The sequence below is a fragment of the Jatropha curcas genome, chromosome 5, assembly GCF_041381405.1.
Source record: "Jatropha curcas cultivar XTBG-Jc1 chromosome 5, XTBG_Jcur_1.0, whole genome shotgun sequence".
NCBI lineage: Eukaryota > Viridiplantae > Streptophyta > Magnoliopsida > Malpighiales > Euphorbiaceae > Jatropha > Jatropha curcas.
Genome location: NC_143155.1, coordinates 4,740,418 through 4,767,105, shown reverse-complemented (window position 1 = coordinate 4,767,105; position 26,688 = coordinate 4,740,418). Strand labels below are relative to the sequence as shown.

General features: G+C 30.5%; 2 protein-coding genes across 6 annotated transcripts; both read left to right on the top strand.

Moving 5' to 3' along the window:
* The first annotated feature begins 3,086 nt into the window (after positions 1 to 3,086).
* Positions 3,087 to 11,253, top strand: LOC105629000 (Tetratricopeptide repeat (TPR)-like superfamily protein). 5 transcript variants are annotated; one of them, XR_002283733.3, is made up of 4 exons: positions 3,157 to 3,607; positions 7,447 to 7,617; positions 7,747 to 9,968; positions 11,113 to 11,253. XR_002283733.3 is itself a non-coding variant. In XM_020677286.3 (2 exons), exon 2 carries the CDS (start codon positions 7,615 to 7,617, stop codon positions 9,823 to 9,825), a length of 2,211 nt encoding a protein of 736 aa, XP_020532945.1. In that variant the 5' UTR covers positions 3,158 to 3,607; positions 7,447 to 7,614; the 3' UTR covers positions 9,826 to 10,239. The 5 variants fall into 5 exon arrangements, 1 of the variants encoding a protein (XP_020532945.1); XR_002283731.3 differs by having other exon boundaries at positions 3,158 to 3,607; positions 7,447 to 9,968; XR_002283732.3 differs by lacking the exon at positions 3,157 to 3,607 and adding an exon at positions 3,633 to 6,825 and having other exon boundaries at positions 7,447 to 9,968.
* Positions 11,254 to 24,999: 13,746 nt separating this feature from the next.
* LOC105629029 (DUF4228 domain protein) lies at positions 25,000 to 25,906 on the top strand. Its single transcript, XM_012210542.4, has one exon. It carries the CDS (start codon positions 25,130 to 25,132, stop codon positions 25,751 to 25,753), a length of 624 nt encoding a protein of 207 aa, XP_012065932.2. The 5' UTR covers positions 25,000 to 25,129; the 3' UTR covers positions 25,754 to 25,906.
* Positions 25,907 to 26,688: the final 782 nt, after the last annotated feature.

The window sequence follows — 26,688 nt, the reverse complement described above, 5'->3', positions numbered from 1 at the left end:
TTTTCTATAATCACATAGTTTTAATGCGAGCACAATTTTCATATTTAGTGCCTATATGCTAACTTTTTTCAATAATCATGTAATTTTAATACAAGCACGACTTTCATATTTAGCACCCATATACTTATCAAGGCATAATATTCTTTTTTTTAAAAAAATCATATGCTAATTAACCAAATGTGCAAGTTATGTATCCTTACTCGCAGAAAGCCATAATAAAAGCGAGAACATATTAAAAGTATCATGCAACAACAAATACATCCCAAATTACAATTTAAACTTAAAACATGATCATTCCAAACACATACATAATATGTCCACTGTAGTCTAATTAAAGATAAGTTCTTTAAAAGACTAATAGATTAAGACAAAACAAACAACCATTCCTACCCATTATCTTCAACGTCAGATGTGTTCTTCATCTCTTCAGAGATTTCAGCAAGTGTCTCTTCCACAATCTCGCTTGTTTTAAGCATCTCATCCACAGAATCTTCAAATCGGTCTACTGCAAATGGATTTTGTGTGTCTGGTTGGGTCTCATCACTGTCATGCTCAACTTCATTCTTTTCTTCACCATGATCCTCAATATGGGACCCTCATCATCCTCATTTTCAGCACTTTTATTCTTTTCATTCTGTGCAACAGGCACATCTTCAGTTATACAGTGCACATCTCCATTTCTCTCACCCTGTTTTTCCAGAATTTGGTCACTATTTTCCTTATTGTGCTCATGTAATGGTGTATTTGGAATCTCAGTGAACTAACCCATGGATTGCATAATATTCTTAATATCACCAACAGATGCCTTAAGTTCTTTAATATGTGCACAATTTTGATCAACCTTTTCCATCGAAGTGTGCATCATAGAATTCATTATCTCCATTCTTTTCAAAACCTCTTCCAACTTACTGTCAGCATTTATAGATTTTCATTTGCTTGCTTACAACTTACTGTCAGCATTGGTGCCCTTCTCGGAACGTTGGAAGCTTGCTTCATAGTACGATTTTCATCCTTGCTACCCCCACTCTATCACATCATCAGGTTGCACAATTTGAGAAGCGTCCACTCTCTAATTTTTGTCCTCAATATATTACAAGAACTCAAGTACCTTGCATTTATCTTCTCTATGTGCTTTATGTTGTCTCCCTTTTCCCCAGACCAGTTTTCACTATGCACTTAGAAATCAACCTTGCATAAGGCAAGAATTTTCCTACTCTTGTACTTCTCTGAGCTCATAATTCTGTGGTTGTTCGCAATAATTTTCCACAATAATCCCAACAACATTCAAAATTGTATGGTGGAAAATGTGCCACAAAATTAAAGTCTCATCATCTGTCACATTATCTTTACTTCTATACTTAGGCAAGATGTTTGAACACACAATCAAGTGGATCAACCTTGGAATTGCTTTCATCCTAGTGCCCACTACTTCATTATTCGAATAATCCATTGCTAATTCAGTTCTCTCAAATTCACTAAGTTTACTACTAGAGGGTTTTGCAAGGTCTTTGAAAATTGAATCATAATCATTGCCAAGTATAGCAGCAATTTTTTACAAGATAGTCTCATTAATCTTCGCTTCTATACCATTAACCCCAGAAATCAAATTAGGCTTAACCCCATTCTTATGTTTCTCCTCCTCAACATAAAGATTTGCAGAAAAAAATCCTAACAAGCCTAGGGTAAATATTATCACAAAGAGACATATACTTCTGCGTTCAAAGATCAAAGTAATATCATAGGCCTAAACCTATATCCTTAAGTTCACAAATATCTACCATTTTCTCATACAGTAATTTCTCATGCATTAATATCTAATTATAGTAATCTTGTCTAGACTGAGATATAAACCCATAACTTTCTAAGAAATCACCACTACTCCATCATCTGATTCCGTCTTAGATTGCTCTTCTTTCTCTGATTCGATTGGTTCATGCTCTTCAACAATTAATTTTCGCTTCTTTTGTCGTGGGTTTTTAGGCATAGGGACCTTTTTTCGTTTGGGGGCAACTTTCTTAATAGCGGTGATTAGTGTTATGGATTTAGGGGAAGAAAGGGAATTTGAAGATGACACTTTATTGTGTAATTTTTTTAGTTTTGGCTTTTCGATCTGAGGATAATTTTGCTTTGCCCTTCAAAGCTTTAGTTTTTCTTGGAGCTGGGTTTGATGGTGATTCATCTCTCTTTATCGCCATTTTTTTTTTTAGAATGTGTGCCTATGTTTTTGCTCCTAGATGTTATTTATGACCGGCGAATGACGTTGAAGAGTCGCAAGCCAGAGGTTATGAACAACGAATGGGTTTTGGGGAGGTTTGAGATGATGGTTTCTAAGTGTGCCTTTCTAGAAATAGAGAACAACTACTCTATTTTCACTTAAGAGGATTCCTATATAGGGTACAACTAATTCACAATTATCATTGATTTTTTGTTTCACTTTATACAACTTATTCAAAATGTGCGCTCACATCTAAAATGCAAGCACAATGTTAAAAGTACACATTGAAAAGTAATTGTACAGTTAGACTTTGAAAACTTAAGTGTATTAAATGTCTTTCCTTTTTCGTCTGCCACTTTCCTCATTCAAAACATAATATGCACAAGGGTTAAAAGCTAAAATGAGGGCATCCTTGTCTTTTTCATCCGGTATTCTTTTTAAAGTTTTCATGTTGAGTAAATTCTCTACATAAAAGAAACCCTCAAATTAAAAAGTTTCTCTATATTAAAGAGAATGAAAGGAGTATACAAAATGTCGAGGATCATTTAGATAATAAAATATTTCGTAATTTTATTTTTAAAACTTTCGAATTTTAAATAAATCAAAAATCTAAATTTTCGATCTCATGAGCTCCGAGTGATAATTTTATTCCAAGCCCAAGTTTATAAATTTTATCCAAGCCCATAGGCTTGTTATCGGAATTCTCAAATCGAGAACCCTCTTAATTATGCAAGAAATAATATTAAGTTAAATGTTATAAAATTTCCACAAAATAATCTAATTACCACAAAACAAAAATAATCATTATAATTATGCATATTTAAATATCAAATTTTATTAAAGAAATTTTATACTAGTTAGTGAAGTTTCTAGAGCTAACTCAATGAATCGAACCAGCTAAAATCTAGAATCTTCTATGAATCAAACCAGCCCTGAATCAACCAAACCAATTCCTAAAAACCTAACCCAAAAACAATTCTAGAAACCCCCATATCCCCTTCAGCGCCGACCTCCACCCCCTCCCCCTTACCCTTTTGCCTTTCCGGTCACCTGAAGCCAGCGCCATTCCCATCGCCTCCCGCTGCCGTTCCCGTGCCGCTCTCCTTCGCCCTTACCTCTGTTGTCTCAGGCTAGCGTAGCTAGCGCGGCTGTCGCAGGAAGCTGCGATCGCAGCACCCTCAGCCCCTCCTGCCGCATTTTCAGACCGATCAACAGCAAGGAACGCCATTCGCGCCACCTGAACCTCGCTTCTAGTCCCTACCGTTATAACCATCCGACCCATTCCGTGCTCTTGGCCTACTTCTCGCACGACAGAAAGAGAGAGGGAGACAGAGAGGTTGCGATGATCAACTCCGGACCCCTCGAACGATTCCGGTGACTGACACCAACGAGGTCGGCTGACTATCCCTTTCTAATTCCTTTACAAATCATTTGTTTGCTTAATTCGCAATTAATCGGAAATTTTAGGAAAATTTGAACTTTGGTTTTAATTGGTTTATAAGTTGGGATTTTGATAGATAATGACATAATTGGTAGAAAATGACCATAAAATCGCGTTCTAGTTGGGATTTGCAACAGGATTTGGCGTTGATTGATGAATTTTAGAACCAAGACCCCCGGCCACCGTAGACGGCGGCAACAGCGGTGGCTCCGGTGACCAGAGTTCCCTAGAGGCAGAACATTGCATTTTTCGTGTAGAGTATGAATATATAATTAGTTTTACTATCTGATATCAATTGATACTCGAACTGTGGATTGACACAAATTTAGAAATTAGACTTCAAGCTGAAAAATCGCTGAAAGTCGATAAAACAAGAACTATACGATCTTGGAAAGATTTGATTAGCTAGTTAGCAAAGTAATTACATTTTGATAACATTCAAAATAAGTTATTTATATGAATTTGTTAATAATAGGATATTTTAGTTTTCTCATGAATAATCTAGTTTATATTGGGAAGTGAGGTAATTGGCATATAGTGTAAGGGTTTTGTTGAGGAAACCTTGATTCCCTTGGGTTGGCAGCACCCATTTTAATTGACTCTTTGAATTATAGCTTATGGTATAAACATATGAGTATATGATTGTTGTAATCAAGTGCTTAAGTAGGAAATGTGTTAAGCAACTTTTCTCTCTTTAAGCTTGGTTTAAGAAATGGATAATTAAGTGATTGGTTAATTTGTAATAGTAGGTGTATTTTAGTGAGACTATGAAGGAGAAATTGGTTCTTAAGTTAGTTTAGTTTGAGTTAATGATTGTTGTTGGACTATAAACCAAATGAGGACGTGAATTTAATTCTCTGTGTGATGCGAGTTACTTAGAACATAGTATGTAAATTTGAGTAAAGTAAGACCGCTTGTTCTAATAAGCGGCAACTAATGTGAAGCTAGTGCCATTTTATATAAGTTAATATAGTAATGGATTCGTTTATTAAGTTAATTGGAAGTGGTGAATTTAGTTACTTAAAAGATGCATTTAACTAAGTGTAATTTAATTAAAACAATGATTCTTAGCGACTAGTCTAGGATTTTATTAAAGGATACTTTTGCCCGAGTAAGGTGGATGAATAAAGATTTATTTATATTTATATATATATATGTGTACGAAATGTTTTATTTATTTGATAACTGGCTAAAGAAGCTAATTATATTTGATAACTGGCTAAAGAATGTCTAATAATGCGCTTGGATCAATGAAGATTATTTCAATTTATATGTTGAGAGTTGAATGTAATATTGATATTGTTATTTGGAATGGAGGAAGGGAAAAATTAAATTGCTTGATCGCATGATGGATGAGCTGTGTGTAATGATTCATATCTATATATGTTAAGTTGTGTTTCTTTAAACAGGTGGATAGTCCAACTTTTAGGGGAGATACTATCAAAATTTCGGCAGAATCTAGTCTAGTTATAGTAAGTTAGATTAGCAGATAATTTATTGGAAGAATTCATTAATTCTTCATTTAGATTATTCCTTTGCCTACTCCAATTCTTCATTTGCATTCTTAATTTACTTAGATCGTTCGGATTTGTCTACTAGTCCTTCAAGTCAAAATCTGAGATAGAGCACCTCCTCTTCTCTATCACAATGAATAATAATAAATAGTAAACTACCATCCGCGTCATGCATAGTTACATTACCACTTAATGCTATAATTATCTATTTATTTGATTATTACTTATTTAATTCATTACTTTTCTACTTATTGTATATTTGTGTATATTTGTATATTTGCATAATCTTTGTTTATTAATGTGTTGCATTTAAATGCGATGTTTGATTATTTGTGTTGTGATATTGTTATGCCTTGTTTGCGTGTAATTGGGATGAAGTGGGTCACCATGGGTTTGTGAGGGCGGTCTTTGATACTGTCAGCCATGTATGGGGAGATCGGTATCTCCGTGTAACATCTGATGATATGAATTATATGGAAAACCACAGGGTGACCTTCTGTTGGTATGAAAAAGAAAAGAGATTATGAAAAAAATGAGAGGGCTGGTCAAGTAAGGATTAGACTGGTCGGTTATGTATGGGGGATCGGCTCCTTGGTGCATACGTCATGAGAGGATGGGCTATGTGTGAGGACAGTTCATTGGGGGTCTCGGTGACGCCACAGACCAATCTCCACTTATTTGATTACGTGAAGGTGTACTTGTATGCGGGTGCTGATGTTGTGCCATTTGTTTGATTGGACGAGTGTTCATTTTAGTATTTTAGGAAGCATTTTGTGTGAATGTCTGTGTTATGCAATAGTTATTATTCATTATCAAACCCACTCCTTTCTTTTTGTTTCACTTTTATTTTTTAGGAAGTAGATTCTCTTTTCTTTCAGCTTAAGTTCTATTTCGTTCACCACAGAGCTAGAGAAGTAATTTCAAATTTAGGTATTATTTTAATTATATTATTTAATGTAAGGGAATTCAGTCTCATCTGCATGCAGTTTGAACTGTGCAGTTTTAGGTTGTGAAATACTATGTAGGAATAGGTTAATCGATGAACTTATGCTGATGGATTAATCAATTAGCCCATATGATGAGTGTTGTGTGGTATAATTGGGGCTCATGTTTGGAATATTTATGATATTGTGATTGGCCATAATATAAAATGGTTATATGACTTGTTGTATACAATAATATGGGCTCACTTTTTCACAAATTTATTTAGATTGGGTAGACCTAGATATTGTAGGCTTACTACGGGTTTTGGGGACCTTAAGCTTACCTAGGCCCTAATGTCGGGCCCATGGAAACGGTTCGTGAAAGATAATTATGGCAAAATTGAGAGAATGAATATTTATTTTCCTTTTCTATAATAGATTTTGAAATTTTTTTTGTTTTAAAAAAAACCTTCCTAAACGTTAAAACACCTACTGTCATCCTTTCTATTTGTCATGACGTAAAAGTAAAAGTTAAAACCAAATAAAGGAGATAAATGATGGCGAGGACAAGTAAAGAGAGAAACCAAAAAGGAACATAGAAATTATGTCTGTCTTCATCATTCAAATTCGATTCGTTGGTCGCACTTTTCTCTCTGGACTTGATGGCGGGAAACCATGAATACCGGTTTTGAGTTTGCCGTTCAATCAGAATCTTTAGAATTATCATCATTTGTAAGTACTTTTTTTTGTCTCCCTTTACATCTCTGCAAAAATTTGAAATATTCTTCTTTGTTTAATATTTAGAAATTATTAGTGTCAAAGTGGAATATTTTTTTTTTTGTTGAATCAAATTGCTATACTATTTATAATATATAGCAATTTCATGAGAGACTGGATTTCTTTATCTTAAAATCCTAAAACTGCAATTTCAATAATAAGTTGGGTTCTATGCATTGATTTTACAATGATTGAAATGCAAAACATTGCTCTCATATTGTTTGCCTCCAAAAGAAAGGAAAATGGAACATTTGTCAAGTTCTGTTCTCTATAAGTTTGGTATCAAAGAGTAGTTCTGTTCACTTCCATATGTGTAAATTTTTTTTGAGTGTACTTGTACTATATATATTATGTGCTTGAACTTCCAGTTGGTCTTTGTATATATGTCCATCCTGGTTATTGATGGGCAGAGAGTTTTCATAATCCTAATCAACAATGCCCCTTTAAGTGCTCATTCGCCTTGAATAGCTATGTGACAAGCCCTAGATTGTGGAGAAATAATTTTATGCAAATTTAACATACATCCCATGAGTTTATGTATTCATGTATGTAAAACATATTTCCAATGTTTTGCAGAGTGAAATCAACTAGAAAGGGAAAAGGACCTAATATTCTGCTTGCTCACAGAAATCACTCTCTTTTTCTGTCTCCCTCCCTTTCTCGCTCCTCGAGAAACACCCTCCATACTTCTTCAAAAGGGGAAAAGGGAACAACAAAGTACCTGAAACAACTGACTTCGCAAAAATGGTAATCTATTCCCTACCTTTTCAGACAGGGTATAACAGAATCCTCAACACCTACAAAGGACTTTACTCTACCAGGTATCTTCTGAACTCAAGCTCAAAATATGGCCTTGAACGTCTCCATACTGTACAGGCATCCCAAAATCCTTGCCAGGAGTCAGCAACAGCATTACCTGATTCATTCTTGGTGGAGAAAATTTTGTTGAATTTAAGGCAAGGTAATGCAAATTCTTTACACAACTATCGTATTCGCTTAAGCCCATCAATCATAGCTGAGGTTTTACATCGTTCCCGTGATAATCTGAAACTGGGTGTAAGATTTATCGATCGTGTTGTATTAAGTAGCAAGAATGTTAAGCATTCATCAATATCATTGAGCGCGATGATTCATGTTTTGGTACGTAGCAGAAGACTGTCTGATGCACAAGCTTTTATTCTTAGGATGATTAGGAGAAGTGGAGCTTCAACTATGGAGATTGTTGAATCCTTGATATCAATGGGTATTACTTGGGGGTTGGATAATTTGGTGTTTGATTTGCTAATTAGGACTTATGTGCAGGCTAGGAAATTAAAAGAAGGGACTGATGCATTCAGAATTGTGAGAAGTAGAGGGGTTTTGGTTTCCATAAATGCTTGTAATAGTCTTCTTGGCGGGCTAGTAAAAATGTGTTGGGTTGATTTGGCATGGGAAGTGTATGGGGAAACTATTAGAAGTGGGATTAGGTTGAATGTTTATACATTAAATATTATGGTAAATGCATTGTGTAAAGATCACAAGATTGATAATGTTAAGAAATTTTTATTGGATATGGAGCAAAAAGGAGTTTTTGCAGATACTGTAACATATAACACTCTTGTCAATGCATATTGTCGTGAAGGACTTTTAGATGAAGCTTTTGAAGTAATGAACTCAATGTCAGTTAAAGGCTTGAAACCTTGTCTCTATACATATAATTCTATCATTAATGGTTTATGTAGGAAAGGAAGATATGCTAGAGCAAAGGGAGTTTTGAATGAGATGTTGAGCATTGGGTTGTGTCCTGATACTACTACTTATAATGCATTGCTTGTTGAAAGTTGTAGAAAGGACAATTTTTTGGAAGCTAAAGAAATATTTGGTGAAATGTTGCATCTAGGGGTTGCTTGTGATTTAGTTAGCTTTAGTTCACTTATTGGTGTGTTCTCAAAAAATGGACATATAGATCAGGCATTAGCGTACTTTAGAGATATGAAGAATTCTGGCTTGGTTCCAGACACTGTGATTTACACTATACTTATAGATGGGTATTGTAGAAATGGCAAGATGTCTGAGGCTTTGAAGATGAGGGATGAAATGTTGGAGCAGGGCTGTGTTTTAGATGTAGTTACATACAATACAATATTAAATGGATTGTGCAAAGACAGGATGCTCACAAATGCAAATGCACTGTTTGATGAGATGGTGGAAAGGGGAGTGTTTCCAGATTTTTACACTTTTACCACACTCATTCATGGACATTGCAAGGATGGGAATATGAATAGGGCACTAAGCTTATTTGAAACAATGACCCAGAGGAATATAAAACCAGACATTGTGACATACAACACTTTAATTGATGGGTTTTGCAAGGTTGGTGTAATGGAGAAAGCAAATGAGTTATGGAATGATATGGTCTATAGGAAGATGTTTCCTAATCACATTTCATATGGTATATTAATAAATGGTTACTGTAATCTAGGATTTGTCTCTGAGTCATTCAGGTTGTGGGATGAGATGATTGAGAAAGGCATCAAACCTACTCTTGTGACTTGCAACACTATAATAAAGGGCTATTGCCGATCAGGTGATGCATCAAAAGCTGACGAATTCTTGGGAAAGATGGTTTCGAAAGGAGTTATTCCTGATAGCATTACTTATAACACCCTTATTAATGGATTTGTTAGAGAAGAAAATATGGACAAAGCTTTTTTTCTGATCGATAAGATGGAAAAAGAAGGTCTTTTGCCTGATTTAATTACGTATAATATAATTCTAAATGGGTTTTGTCGGCAAGTTAGAATGCAAGAGGCTGAACTGGTCTTACGGAAAATGATTGAGAGAGGGGTAAATCCTGATAGATCAACATATACAGCTTTGATAAATGGACATGTCTCCCAGGACAACTTGAAGGAGGCATTTCGATTTCATGATGAAATGCTGCGGAGAGGATTTGTCCCAGATGACAATTTTTGATTTGACCCACATACTGCAGCCTGCAATTGTTGATAGAACATGTGTGATTTAGGACTAATTGGCAGCTCATGATGAAATGATGCAGAGGAGATTCGTGCCAGATGATGAGTCTGATTGTTTTGCTACTGCAGCTTGTATGGCTTGTAAGATCTCTGGAACAGGCAGTATATCCTATTGTTGCATTTTCATTTATTTTTACAATGTAATGATGTGAGTTTATTATCTAGTTATCAGTTGCTCATGTATAGTTTGTAGATGTGCTCAAAAAACCCCCAATCTGGAGCTTGACTCCATTATTATGTGTAGTTTTTTTGTTTATTTTTCTGTTAATTATGTTGAAAGTGGGTTTACTTACAATTCCTGGTAACCCTTTTTTATATAAATGATAAGAGTAAAGGAAATTTGGATGATGTATTTTTGATGGTGATTTACAAACCCTCTCGGTTGTCACAATTGAAACTATTCACATTGCTATTCTACTATTTAACATTATGTAATCCAATCTGAAATGAAATCGCAGACCAGATTACAGTGATTTACTGAATATGGTGAGGAATTGACTGTTTACCCCTCATTTAATGCCCTCTTTTTGTCCTGTTGAATGCATTTTTGTCTTTCAAGTGCGAGAATTTTCCTGATTGTAACTTCTTCCTCTGTAGACTATACTTCTATTATGAGGTTATTTACTGCATCAATTTGCCGGCATTAGCATGATCCCTGATACAGATTCTAATTGATTGGTATTTGTGTGTGTGTATGTAATTGTATGTAATTGAATTATTAGTAACTTTTTTGGCATTATTATCCATGATACCAGGATCTTACTTTCAAAAAATGAATAAAACAGTGGTTCCAATTAACTTGAATCCTTGAATACTTATTCTTCTTTTCCATTGTTCTGCTCTGGGAACTGTTGATTATTATCAACTCCATTGGTGTATTATTACTGATGAATCCCATGAAGTTCATGGTAGAACAAGAAGGCATTTAGTTTTATTAATAACAAAACCTTACTTTTGTTAAATGATGAATATCCAGATATAAAAATGCCATTTTTGGTAAAGTATGTATTTATGTCTTTATCTTGGTCTCCTCTCTATTCTTCCACAACTGTATAATTATGGGGTCACCTTATACTTGAAGGGTTAGTGAATGTGATAGTTTGAGTGGAAGACTTGGTTTGATCTTCTGAAACAGGCTGCAAGTTAGAGTTTTACATACCAATTGTGATTCAGGTAACACTTTTGCTTGCCCAGTCTGCAACTGAACTGTTTATTCTTTTTTCAGGTAAAAGTCAATGGCATTGTCTGTCATGTGTATGCAGTGGCGTAATGTGGATCACGTATTCTAGCATAGATAGCGTCAACCATGGCTTGCAAATTAGATTTGAAATCAAAGGTTTTGTGCCTTCAGGAGAATGTAACCTTATTTGGTGGTGCCATTTTGGACCAGGTAACACTTTAGTGTTGGTTAAAAATAAAAATTTTTTGCAAAAGAGGACAGGTTCTCTTAATACTATTCAAGTAGCTATACAATTTGAGCAGAAGTCATTCAACAATTTGACACTAGAGGCTCTTCCTATTTTGGCGGAAAATATTTTTCACTTTTTCCTTGTTTTTCTAGTGTTGGAATGCATAAGAAAATTAGTTAACAAAAAATGTTTTCCCAGTTAAACAAAAAACTAAGTTACTTTGAATGAAAATTTCTGGATTTTCACTAACTTGTTAATAAGAATGAGCCACATAGGGGCACACTCTGCCCATTGTCTATCAACCATTCCCGATTATTGCCAGCCACAGCTACAGTCACAGTTGACCTTTCATTGTATAATTTTGGCTTATATTCAACTGTAAATTGAAAAAGTAAAATAGTCCTTTTATGTCTGAACTTTTTATAGTCTTGTTTATTGGGAAAAAAAAAAAAATCAATATGTTCTAATATGCTCAGAACTTGATAAAATAATTTCTTACTAATTTTTAGGATTGCTAACAACAAATAATAAGAAAGTTTATTAGCAAAAAAAAAAAAAAAAGGTTTTCCTCTCAGAATATTTTTTTTTTTTTTTGTAGACATTATTTAACCAACTGACTTTTACACATGAGTACACCCCAGTAATTGCCATCATTGATTAAAGCTTCAAAATTTGAAAAAGCTTGCTAGTTTTTCAAGTCGATTAATCCCTGTCTGATCTGTTAGCAAGAGAGAGGTAAAAATATTGCAGTACAAAAATTGGAACCTCATGTCATGTTTTTTTCCAGCTTTGAATATCATTTACTCATTGTTTTTTCTGCCCTACCCCGACTTGTTTGGGATTAAGGCTTAGTTATCACTATTATTGTTCTTTTTTTCCCTTATTTATATGAACCATAAATCATTTGTGAAGATTTTTTTTGTACGACACAGTTCTTTTTTTTTTTTTTTTTTTTTCTCTAAATACATTTTGCAAGCTAATTTATGTTCTCATCACATGCATTTGCTATGGTTTTTTAAATGAGAGCTTTTGATATAATGTTCTCTGATCACAAGAAACCTTTGCCTCTTGTTTAGGAAACTGAGGAAGCTCATGATGTCAACAGATAACCAAATTCACCTTTTCGAGCTTTGTTGAAGGACCTCTCGGTGGGATGAGAGAATAGGTAATGCTAATGCTGCATTTTACCAATTTGAATAGTCTACGCTTTCACATTCTATCAATGTATGCCTAGCTGACTGTACTCGATTATTATTATTATTTCTGTCAACATTGGAATTCTGGGTAGATGAAAGCTTTAATTAGGAAAAGTTGTTATCTCTAGTGTTGCTTTCATGAACTGTAGCACCTCTATTTATACCATTCAACTGGGTGGGTTACTTTCTCACTAATAGTTTTGTCATATGTGTCTCCTCTGTGTTGTGAAAATCTATCATGTTTTATGAAACTGATGTGCTTTACACGTCTGTGCATTAAGTATTGGTTGTGGATGAACTGAGTTCCTGGGAAGAGTAATATTTTTTGCAATAGTTGCAGTGGCTCTATTGATCTAAATTTCCTTCTCTTATGATTGATATCAACCGTGTTGCCTTAGTTGTTTCCTTTCAGAATTAGTTCTCTGATTGCATTTTGAATAATCAGAAGAATGAAAAATGCGTTACGTTTCAATTAATTTTGAAAACAGAACAAAATAAATTAAGACCGTATGGACGCCTAGCCATTGAAATTAGACTAATCATGTTTAAGGGATTCTGATTCAGTAAGCGTAAGCGCATCAAATGCATTCTAATACCAGTTGAAGTCATCATCTTTTTCACATGATTTCCAGTTTGAAAATTTCATTATGATGTGCCGTTTTGCTGCCCATTGATTAATTTGCCTTTGCTAATAGATGACCTAGTCCTTTGTGTAGTCATTTCAGGCAAGGAAATCAAATCCCATTGTTGGCAAGACAACTTCCGTGCTTTAATTTTCAGTTAATTAAGATGTTTGAATTTTCAAAAGTGCAAATCAGAAAGGGTTAAACGGGATTAGTTGATTTCATATTGGGTATTATAACATTAAGAAAAGCCAAAAACAGTGAATCTAGTCTAATATATTATATTATAGCATGTTTTAATACCTAATGTTGTCTATTGGTGATTATAATATTTAACTATGGACTTTCAGTTTCAAGCATATAAACAAAAGTTTCAAAAGCACGTTATAATGGTGGGTTTGTCCTTAGGTTTCATCATTTTTATTTTTTGAGTCATCAATAGATGGTGGTGGCGACACGCGGTTGATGATTAATGTTGATTGGTGATAATCGACAATTAGGACTATCATGTGTTTCTACAATTATAATAAGTTTATCGATGTTTAAAAAAAAAAAAAATGTAGCAGAAAACCTTGAACTGTGACTTGGCTAATTGTTGCTTGCTGTGACTAATTCAATAGTTGGTTCATAGATGATATATTAAAGCATGAGAAACGCTTGGGTGTATGTATATTTATATACATAATATAAGGGATAAACACGAGAGAAAGCGATGATCATGGAGAGATGCTGAATCGGCCAATGTCATTGATTTGATCTTATTTGATTGCTGCTGATTCATAAATAGAAAAGATTGTAAATGTAGCTTATGTGCTCATCCACAGTTTAACTTTAACTTGCTCCATTTGTACAGCTGTAAATGAATCAACCCGTTTATCAGCAGTTCCAGGTTCTGGTCGATGAAAATTTGCTCAAAATCGATTAGATAAACTTATTGATTTGTGTTAAAGTTATTGTGCTCGTGTAATAAACAAACTCGGCTGATTAGCTCGTGAATCAATTTTATCGAGTCAACACAAGCTATCTCAATAAAAGTTATATCAAAACAAAGTTGTTTTAGTTTTAGTGCCTTCTTACTACTTTGAAATATTCAAAATCGTTATTATGGTAGCTTGGAAGGCAAAAATATTTCTCATGATATTTTGCAAACAAATAAAAATTAATTATTATTTCACCTCTGAATTTTGTTAATTTAATATTGTGGCACTTTTAATTTTTATTTTAATTTATTAAACACTTTTAACTTATAAAATTAGACTTTAAGCACTTCGATTTTCAAGTTTATTTTATTAAACATTTCAATTTTCAAGTTTATTTTATTGAACACTTCAACTTGTAAAATTATATCAATTAAACACTTATTAAAAAGTTGAATAAAATTATTATTTTAAAAGTCATGCCAACTATATATGACATCGATATTTTGCAAATAAAGGCTAAAAATCCTAAAAATTATTAATATTGGTATCTAAAAGCGTCTAATATTATCAAAATTTACAAATTCAAGTGTACGACAGGTCATTTACAAAGTTCCAGTATCATAAGGTTAAAGTTGCAAAATTCAGAGGTAAATTTATGTATGTATCCATTATTATAAAGAATTCTTTATATGCATATTGTGGTGGTAAATGGAGTGCATGAACATGTTATGGACATTTATTATTTCAAACATATAAATTTATGTCCAATTTTGTTGCTTTAACTTTATAATATTTTTAATTTATAAGTCTTTTTGAAATTATGAATTTTGATAACGGTGCATAATATGCTACACTAACAATAATAGTTTTTAGTGTTTCTAACTTTTACATACAATATATTGATTTGATATGTAATTGATATAAATTTTGAAATAATAGCTTTCATATTTTTCAACTATCTAAACATAATTCAAGTGATCCAATTTTGCACATTGAAGTGTTTAATAATATAATTTTCTGAGTTGAAATATTAAATAAGTCAAATAAAAATTAAAAATACTAAAGAAAGAAAAATCACAAAATTCAAAATAAATTTATGTACTGGATTTTTATTATTTGGCGTGGAACTCATTTATGTACATTTTAAAAAGGTTTAATGCAAAAATTTATTCCTATAAAAAATTTATAGCACATTTAACTTTTATTTTGAGTTATTGTACACTTCAATTTATAAAATTTATTTTATTGAATACTTGAACTTATAAAATTAGATCAATTAGATCCTTATTGGACGATTGAAAAATATAAAAGTTATTATTCCAAAAATTATACTAACAACGTATAAAGTGAATATTTTAAATATAAATGTCAAAAATATCAAAAAATTGTTATTATTAATATGAAGAGGGGCTCATAACTTCCGAGACATAATAAATACCTCACAGAATTTAATGTGCCACAATTTTTTTTTTTAAATATAGAAATAAATTTTTGGATTTGCCAATTCTAAAATAATGGATGGGTAAGTTAAGAAAGAAGATTAGTTGACAATGATTCATAATTATGGATTACCTTTTACAAATGGAGGGGCATTTGTGTCATAATAAGTCGGCAAAGATTGACTTTTAGTGTTGCCCTTAGATCTACGTTGGTCCATTACAAAATTTTAAACCTAAGCTAGATTCCATTACGATCTAACCAATACTTTATCAGGGTCAAATTAAGGATAAAAATTCAACAAAAAAAAAAAAAAAAAAAAAGGAAGGTCAAGTTTAGTGATAAAATATTGGCCAATCATGGTTTAGCATTACAAAAATTCTAAGTTTAATCTCAAAATTAAAGGATCGATGGTCATTCCTTTTTTTTTTTTTTTTTTTCCGAATAATCTTCAGAATTATAGTGATTTTATCTGGGGTATTTTATTACTTGAAATAGTTATACAGAAAAAAGTGCATATCTCTTCTCCAATAAAAGAAACAAATTTGAAAGTGATCTTGGAGAAAGACCATAGAGTCGAACAGTGGTTATGAATAGCCACCAAGTGAAGTAAGCGGTTGTCTGTGACACAAACATTATGCTTTGTCAACTCAATTAGATATTTGAAATTAAGATTATATTTTTTTATTATTTATGTAAGTGGTTTATTATTAGACTTTCTATATAAAAATATAAAAATACATTCTATTTATATCTTATATTTATATACAGTTTTTTCTTATAAAATTTCTAGTTTAATTTCTTGTAAAGAAAGTTAGTTGGATGATAATGTTCTATTGTCACATTCGCAAAACTATAATTCTAAATATATTTTTGTATTATTAGTAAAATTCTTTTAGGTTTAATTCAAAACAAAATAGCTCAATATTTATATTTATATTTTATTAACATTTTTTTTTAATTTTTATAGTTCTATCATGATATATCTAATTTCAAAATGAAATTACATATTGATAAATTACCTTGTCTAAATTTTTTTCTTGGCACTATGATTTCTTTATTATTATTATTATTTTACTGTGATTTATGTGTGTTTATATAAATATATATATATATATATATATATATATATATATATATATATATATATATATATTAGTTTGGTAGCTGTCATTATTGCTGTGATTACAATTATTTAATTTGTCACATGGCCAAATAGTACAAGGAAGAGGCAATTTTTTTATGCACTTGTGATGTTATAGAAACCAATCTCAAATATTGAAAGTTGACTTTTGTAGGGATCCTTTATGCAAATTGAGGAATTAAGCGCCTTTGATTTAGCTAAATATAAATAAAGAAGGGAAAAAAAATAACTTTTTTATTAGTTTATTTGTAATTAGAATTCAAACTTTCATTTTACTGAATCCCTTTTCTTTTTTCTTTTCCTTGTTGTTTAGTGTCCAAATTCTTTTATTATTATTATTATTAGAAAATATATGGTATTTGATTTTATTTAATTGGAGATTTTAGATTTTAATTTGTAAAAAGATTACACGCACTCAAAATTTATATTTTTTATTAATATCATTTTAAGCAAAATATTTAATATCATCTTTATTAATCTCAATATTATTTTTTTAATATAATTCATTAATAATAATTTCAAAAATTATAAATACTCATATAGATCAGACATAAAACTTTACTTTTGTCCAAAAAAAACATAGAACTTTACTGTTAGTAACTAATAAAAGTTCATTGATCCTTTCATGAAATAAAATAATTCATATTCTTTTAAATAGTGAAATTAAAATAAAAAATATAGTGTTAGATATTTCTATTTGGAGTTGATTTTAACAAAAGATATAAATTTTCGTAGCAGTTACTAGTCTGTTAATTGATTTGGATGACAAAATAATAATTTTTCCGGATCTTCTATACCTGAATTGCTTTTCTAAGAATTTATAATATATGACGAACATATATGAGTTTCTACCACTATGCGTCAATAGCATCAATGAAGGAACATACCGCACTATCAGGCTTCATTGATCAAAAATTCACACTTATAAATCAAAATCTAAAGTCTCCAATCCTCACAAAGAAGAGACAGAAAACTCTAAATATGAAGATAAAACAATAATAAAAAAATAAAAAAAAAGGTAAATCTGTTATAAAAAAAAAAAAATATCTGATTTTATTAAAGTGAATAAAAGATCTAAAGCAAAAAAAGGAAATGCTAAACTAAAATTAAGATTAGAAGAGTAGAGAGGAAAAAGAGAAAGGAAATGAAGTAGGGTTTCTCCGCTGAACGTTTATGCACAGTAAATCTCATTCTTTCTGTTTGTTAAGGAATCATCAAACTCTACTAATTACGATATAATTTTCTATGTTTGATATAAAAGAGCGGGTCTTATTCTTATTAATTAACTATTTGTAATGCTTTACAAGTTTTAGAATCATCTGAAATTATATAAAAACAAACTTTTGAATTTGTTTTTAGCCTAACAACCAAAAAATAATAATACTAATAATAATAATTTTGACATTTTTATCAATTTTAATCGGTACTTTTAATTTTATCAATCAATACTGCATACTTAATTTTTTGTATCAATCTAGCCTCCATTTATCTTCCGTCAATTTAATACTAATGTGGTAGTTATCTCTCATAAGTGGGCCCTACAACATCCAATATCAGTGCTAAGTCATATATACACGTATTTTAGAAAAAGCCTGAATTTTAAGATTTTTATCAAATCTGTCCATTTTTTTTAATTTTATCAATCAGTACTACATACTAATTAATCTCTATCAAATGTTTTTGTTATATTGATATTTATTCAATTAAATAGTTAATTAATTAATTATATATATTACTGTATATAATGAGATTAATCAATTAGAATTCAATTTTAATGAGGAGTCTTTTAAAAATGTCATTTTTAAATATACTAATTGATAACGTTTTTAAATAGTTTAAAAATAATATTTTTAAAAAGGACTCTACAGTTAAATTGAATTTTAATTGATTAATCCCATTATACACTTCATATTCATAGTTAATTAATAAACTATTTAATTGAATAAATATCAATATAACCAAATCATTTGATAGAGATTAATTAATACGCAGTATTGATTGATAAAATTAAAAGAACTAGCTAGATTTGATAAAAACCTTAAAGTTTTAATATACGCGGATACATGACTTGGCGCTAATATCAAATGTTGTAGGGTCCACTTGTGAGAGATAACTGACACATTAGTATGAAATTGACGGAAGACAAACAAAAACTAGAATTGATATAGAAAGCTAAGTCCGCAATATAAATTGATAAAATTAAAAGAACCGGCTAAAATTGATAAAAAGATCAAAGTTCAGGCTTTTTTTTTTTATCATTAAACTTTTATTTTATTTTAAGAAGGAAAACTGCAGTTTTATTCAGAAACCAAGAAGCTGAAATATCAGCTTGAACAATAGGACCAATGGCACTAGGACCATCCTCAATCCAAATGTGCTCAGAAGAATAGACCGACAAAGCTAAAGAAACTAACTTATGAGCCACCTGATTAAAATCTTATAAGCATAACGTAATTAAGATTATGAAAATGACTTGACAGAAAAAAAATAAATAAATAAAAAAGCCCTTTTGAACGTTGAATTTGTCTTACTCCTTTTTCTACATTTTCATGCATATGTGACCGCATGCAGATAATGCCCACAGTCAATAAGAAATTGCTCAAGAAATTTACTCATTACGTGTGATTCAGAAAGCCTGTCAAATGTCAAAACAGTTTGAATTGAATTTTAGATATTTTTCATTTTTAGAATTCTCAATCAAATTTTAAATGAAAATATATGAAATTAATATTATAAATTTATTATGTGCATCGAGAGATTTAATGAGCCGAAATAATATTACAAGCTATACAATATGGATATTTCTCACTCTCATATTAATAAAAAGACCAATCAAACCATATTTGACTGACAAACTACACGGTGAAATATTAACCCTTGTGACCATCATTAACATTATCATTATGCACGTTAGAAATTTTATTTCTATTTAGACTTATTATTGTATTTTATTTGATATTAACATTATCACTAAGTCTTAAAACTCATTATTAAAGAACTATCATTAAAGATTAATACATCAATTAAATGCGTTTTGATTTTAAATTTGAGTTAAATTCTAAATTGCTTAGAATTATATTCTATTAGAATTAATTAACAGCTTAATTTCTATTAAGAGGATGTAGATACAAGGAGAAAATACTTAAGTATTCTTGAAATACATGTACGTGGTGGATTTTATTTATAATTTAACTAATTATTATCAATTGTTAATTAAAGAATAGTCGTAAAAAAACTGTAAAATAATTTATTTCGGTCCAGAAAAAACCTGTGAAATAGTCAATCCGCTCTAAACTAGGGTATTATGAAGGTGAAGGACAAATATTTTGATTGGCAACTCTCTTTGGGCAAAAGATGAACGATTATAGTACCCGATCCCTCATTTCATGAAACCATATGATGGCAAGCCAATCAACCTTGCTACGTATACGGTGGCTAAGTGAGTGGATCAATATATAAATTTTGTTAGGATTAATTCAAAATAATATTATGAAAAATCTGTTGAGATTTCAATTTTATTTAGTGCAGATATTCTGCATAGAATTTGATATTTCTGTTATTAGGATTGAAGATTTTTATGAGTATTTTTAGATCTTTTTTTATTCACTTGTAAGCCTATAAATAGACATATTCTTTTGTTAATTCAATGTAGTGCAAAACAAGAAGTGCAAAACAAGAAGTGCAAAACATTATTAATCATTTTATGCATTTCCATTTTTCCTTCCAAAATCTCAACAAATTTACCCTTATACTTTCTGCAAAAAAAAATTTATGACACCATTAACTTTTACTTTGATTTATTAACATTTCAAATTTTAAAAGTTATTCACTAAATATTTCAATTTGAAAAAATAATTTTATTGAACGCTCGAATTAGATAATTTCATTTCTTCCTATGAAGATAAGTATTGTAAAATTAGATCAATTAAACACCTATTGGATAATTGAAAAATTGAAAATTACACTACAAAAAAGTGATAAAAGGGGACAAGAATTAGAGACGATGAATAATATTTGTTCCCAAAAGTCTTAACCCCTTGGAAGTAGGGGGACAATTTTAAAAATTGTCCCTTTTATGATAATAAGACACAAAGGGGATAATATGAATTTAATACGATATCTTACTCATTTTAATTAGGAATTGGATAATAGTTGCACCAATAATAAATGACAATTTATGTCTCCGATACTAAGGATAAGTACTGTCATTAATTTTAGAAATGACTGATGTTCCATATAGGAGATATGATAACTTCTGTCTCTATTACTAATGATAAGTATTGTCATAAATTTTGGGGATGACTGATGTCTTATATAGGGGATACATCTTACGTCTCGTATACTAAGAACAATTATTGTCATCAATTTTGGAGACGACTGACGTCCTATATGTATGGGATACAACTTACGTCTTGTATATTATTATCATCAATTTTAAGGACAACTGACGTCCCATATGAAATGAATAGCTTATGTCACCTATACTGGTAACAAGTATGTCATAAATTACACAGGGAAAAACTATCAAAGGCACTATTTGATGTAATGGTTTGGGGATTCGGAAGAATTCTTAAGTTAAGTATGTTTGTGTGGGAGAAATCTTATGATGAGTGACTTCATGAGAAGTTTTCCATTTCATTTATGAGATATAGGAAGACAAATATTGACCACATTTTTAGAACAATTTTCGTCTAAAATTGGAAAGACGATGTATGACTCTTAAATTAATTGTCATCCACCGGAAAATGGTATGGAATAGGGTATGCTTGTTAAGAGATCGCTCATAAGGGACAAAGCTAATTGTCCCCAAGAGTATTGGTGATAATTTTTTTAACTTAAGATGACGATTTTAAATGTCCTCTCGTAGATTCTTTTTTTTTTAGTGTGATTATTTCAAATATTATACTAACCACACATTAAGTGAATATTTTGCACATCAATATCAAAAACATTAATAATTGTTATTGCTAGTATGAAGAGGGATACAGTCTTTCCAAAATTTGTAACTTCAGGGCATAATAGATCCCTCGCAAAGTTTGGGGTGCCACAATATTTTTTCCGTAAAGTACAGAGATAAATTTATACATTTGACCTTAAATAAACTGATATACAACTAATTCTTATTTGTCATATACTATACTGATGATGATGTATTGTGAAAAATATATGTGCATATATTAACAAGCTTTTACAAAAATGTCGTGATCTTCAAGTGTATATTTGGTAGGCCTCAATCAAAGCCAAATAGGATTTGTATCCTATTTTGGGTGAGAATAAACTGCAGTGAGCTTTTATTGAAATTTATCTCCTTATTTTCAACTAAAGAGAAGTTTAAATACAATAATGATCGAAGCACTTCTCCTAATTCTTAGATCATATCCCTAAGAAATAGGCCACTAAAGTCACAATGTTGTTCACCAAAAATGAAAACAACGACTATAAAATAAACTACTTTCTCTTATTCCTAAGGAAGCAAGACCAAGTCATAATTTCTAGTAGATATTAACTTATCAATGCCTCCCTCTCTTTTACTGGGACCTTGTTCCTACGGTTCATGAATTTTTCATCCAGCCTTAAAAGTTTTCACTTGGCGGTCAGACTTATCATCATTTCAACCATTGTTCTTACTACCGCCTTCTAATAAGAGTAGTTGCAGACTGTGACAGTTATGACCAAGTATAAATTTCTCATCATAATTAAAGCATAGCCCTTGAGTTTCTTCATCTCTTCCCAAGTAAGCTACTTCCCAAGCCTCCCATGAATGTTCCTACTAAGGCCCTTTGTGTCCATCCTTTAACCTGATTGCCTAATCGCTCGAACTCTTTCTAATATTCTCGTAATTAGCCTACTTGTTTGACATGGCTTTATCGAAGTCCTCACAGTCAATAAGACCACATCGCGCCCAGAGTTCGTCATGGAAAGTCTCTCATGTTACTATCTTATTTTCTTTCTTATAAGACCTCTTCAACCATTTCTACCACTGATTAGCTTTCCCTTCTAATGAAAGAAACTAAGGGTACCTTAGTTTTATGTTCCATATATACTAAGGAGTTGTTCTAGTCTTTTTATGTTCCATATTGATGGTGAAAAATGTGTACAGATTAATGCGCTTTTCATTTTTCTGATTTTATTTAACTAATTCAGATTTTAATTTGAATGTATTCGGAAAGTCTATTAACTTAGATTAGATTCCTGAATTAGTTAAACTTTTTTTCAGTTTTCTCTTCTCTAATAATATTAACAAATTTATTTACTGATAAAAAAAAAATTGACACGCTTTTACAAAATTGTCATGATGATGTGAAGAGAATATTTTGTGCATGTAATTTGTATGTATATATGGTGTGTATTTTACATTTAACCAATATAACAATAAGCAAGCTTTGGAGGAAAGTTGTCGCTAAGGATACATGATATTTGGATATTAGTGAGAAAATAACTATAAACATAATAAAAAGAAGGCAAAATTCATATTTCAAACCTAGTTAGTTACTGTTTCATATTTTATGTTTCCCTATTTATTAATATGTCATTTGATTTAAAAATTCCCTTCAAAAAATTGTTTAGAAAAAATATTTCAAACTATTTACAACTTATACTTGGCTTTGCATGTATATTAACTCAATTAGAGCTGAAATTTGAAATAAAAGATTTAGCTACACACCATTTAACTAAAAAAAAAAAAAAAAGTTTGGTTTGAATATTCCCATTATCTCATAAATAGCATGCAACACTTTTTGGATATGCACTCGAGATACTAATTAAAGGCAGGTCCACAAATAAAGAGAGTAGATAGTCACATGCTTAGTTATGACCATATGTTGATCTAAAGTCACAAAAGAAGAAATGCATGGTCAATTTTCAAAATTTTGAATATTTAATTATTTATATACAATTCATAGATCGGGCCCCCTAATTTTGTTGGAGTCTAGTTGAAATACATAATTAATTCAGCAATATAATTAAGTATATTTAGATGTAATCTGAAAAATTATCATGATTAATCCCTAGGATTTCCGAATGCATTAAAAAAAATGGAGAAGAAACCCAATATTTAACTTGAATTTCAAGAAAAAAACAAGTAAATTGCATATATTTTAATGAAATCTTTTAAAAGATATTAATTTATGATATAAATAGAAACACAGAACTAGGTGTAAGAATTGAAATTAATTATTTAATTTAGGAAAAATAATTAATTCGTCCTTAAGATTTGATCAAATTAACTAAGTCATTCCTGCAATTTAAGATATTTTTCTTATTAACTATCATGTGTACTTAATTCTTCTTCTTAAATAAAATGAATTAGAATAATTGGAAAATTAAACATTTCCAAATAGGTGAAAATAAAAAATGAATAAGAAGAGTTGCTTAATTTTCAACTTATTTTAATTTGTATGATCGTTAAAAATCATTAATTTGCTTTAATTTTTTTTAAGCAAGTTACTATATTTATAAATATATTGCAGATTTTTGACATTTTAATATACATACTGTTAATTTTTTTTACCTTTTATCCACATGAAATTATTACTTTTATCTATTATTTCCACTGTAGATTCGTGAATCCACCACTTTACATCTTATACATATTAAATTTAAGACAAATTCAATGGTTAAGGATATATGGAAATAAGTTTAAAATAGTAGTAAATTTGTTATAATATTATATTTTCTTTCTTAATATTACACTAGACAGCGTAGTTGTGGTTGTTTTTCACCGTAAAAGGATAAAATAGAACAATTTTTAAAAAATTTCTATATTTAAAAAATTTTTATTTTTATTTGTTTTTCCGTCCTGGATGGGTAATAGATTCATTCTAAATAAGTTAATCTCATAAAAGAAAAATCCTTAACCCCACTTATGGACCAAACAATTAAAAATAGTAATTTTTTAAAAATTATTCATAATTTATCTTTTTTTTTAGTGTATAGTCAAAAAAATTATCGTTTCAATAATAATTCATATTTTCATTAATTTGGTCAATCGACGAAGTTATAAATTCAGTCTAGATAAATCAATCTTAACTATAAACACGAAAGTGAGAGTTAATTACCTCATTTTGAAGAGATACGTATATAATATGTGGTTTAATTTGGTCTAATTCACACCAAAAATATGACTTTTTGGTTTAATTTTTAATTAAAAGACTTTGTAACAGTAACAACAACAAATAATAATAATAATAATAATCATTACCATTAAGTTCTTAATTATATATTTGGAAAGTTTAACGAGACAAAACAACACAACTCAAACGCCATACCCTCACAAGTGATAGATTTTCAAAGCCGGCATAGTTGACCACCGACCACTCAAAAAATCAGCTATAAAGTAACAAAACGAAACCTAAGACTTTCTATAAAGTCAAACCTCTCCATTTCTTCTCTTCTCTTCTTCTATATTTAACTTTTCCCCGTCTCTTCTCTTCTTCTTCATCTCCATAACCCACATTTCGACATTTCGGTTCAGTTCGGTTTTCAAGTTTTCTTTGCTTATTTTGTACGTTAACATGGGAAATGCCATATCTCCATGTTTCAATACAAGAAACTCAGAATCATCTTCAACAAAGCTAATATTCTTCGAAGGAACAACCAAGATTCTAACAGGAAAACACATAGCAGGAGAAGTGATGTTTGAGAATCCAGACATGATGGTTTGCCATGCAGATTCCTTTTTTATTGGCCATCCTGTACCATCTCTAGCCATTGATGATGAGCTAAAACAAGGTCAGACCTATTTTGTGCTACCCATTGATCGATTCGCTTGTAAGGTTTTCACAGCTGCTTCTCTTGCTGCTTTAACCTCTAGCCCTAAACAAGTTCCTATCTCTTCCGGTGACAGTCCTTTTGAATATGTAAAAGGTACAAATGGTAGGGTTTCGATAAGGGTTTTGCCTGAGTTTATAATTAGGCTTATAAATAGAGGGCAAGAGGGAAATGGATCTGATACTAACGGTAACGATAGCTTTCTTTGTAGTACTCCAGAGTTGAAAAAGCACTATGAACAGCTTGTTGGCTCTAGAGAACAAACATGGTCACCAAAACTTGAGACTATTTCTGAGCATAAAATTAGGTATTCTCCTTGTAAATTTTTAGGGTTGGAGTGGAAAGAGAAAGAAAATGATTTTTCATGATTTATTTATTTCTTTCTTTTTCTTTTTTTTTCTTTTGTAGTAAATCTTTTCAAATAATTGAAGGGAATTAGATAAAATATTGTTATTCTATAGTATTTTGTTTCTTCTTATTTTAATTTTTTTGTTTTTGTACAAAGTTTGCTGCTAATAAAATGCCCAATTTGTTAGTAATTAATTTACAATTCAATTTAGAGCTTTTCGTGTAGAAACAGAAAGTTTCTCATTTCTCAATCATATTGTTGCTTAATTATTCAATTTCATTTCATTCTAAAAGAAAAATTCAATCTCAAAATTATTTATTCATGCAAATTATTTAACCCATCTTCTGCTTTGAATAGTTTATATAACCCCTCCCATTAAAAAATTTACCCTTCTCTTTGGTTAATTTGATTTGAATTGAATTCAAATGCTCATCAATCTTACGTGGTACTTTTTCTCTCCTTATACGTTTACACAATATATAGCCAATTGGCCCATATATGATACATGTCTATGCTTGTTAGTTCAGGACCATCATAATAAAAAGAGAAATGGGAGATACATAAATTCATCTATATATTTTTTTTGAAAAATATTTTATAACACGAGATTTATTGTGTTGCTAAAGTTATATATTGCAGTATGATATTTTTTTTTGAAAAATATTTTATAACACGAGATTTATTGTGGTGCTAAAGTTATATATTGCAGTAATCATACGACATTTTTTCATCAATGGTAATAATAAATTTTTTAATTTTTATAACACTAGTAATAATACACATTTTTTAATTTTGTTATGTAAAATGTTGATATAATATGTGATTAGTACGATTTTGAAACAATAATTTTCATCATTTACAATTATTTAATATGTGTTTAGTTTATCAAATTTTATATGTTGGAGCATTTTATGAAATAATTTTGTAAATTGAAGTGTTTATTAGATATAATTT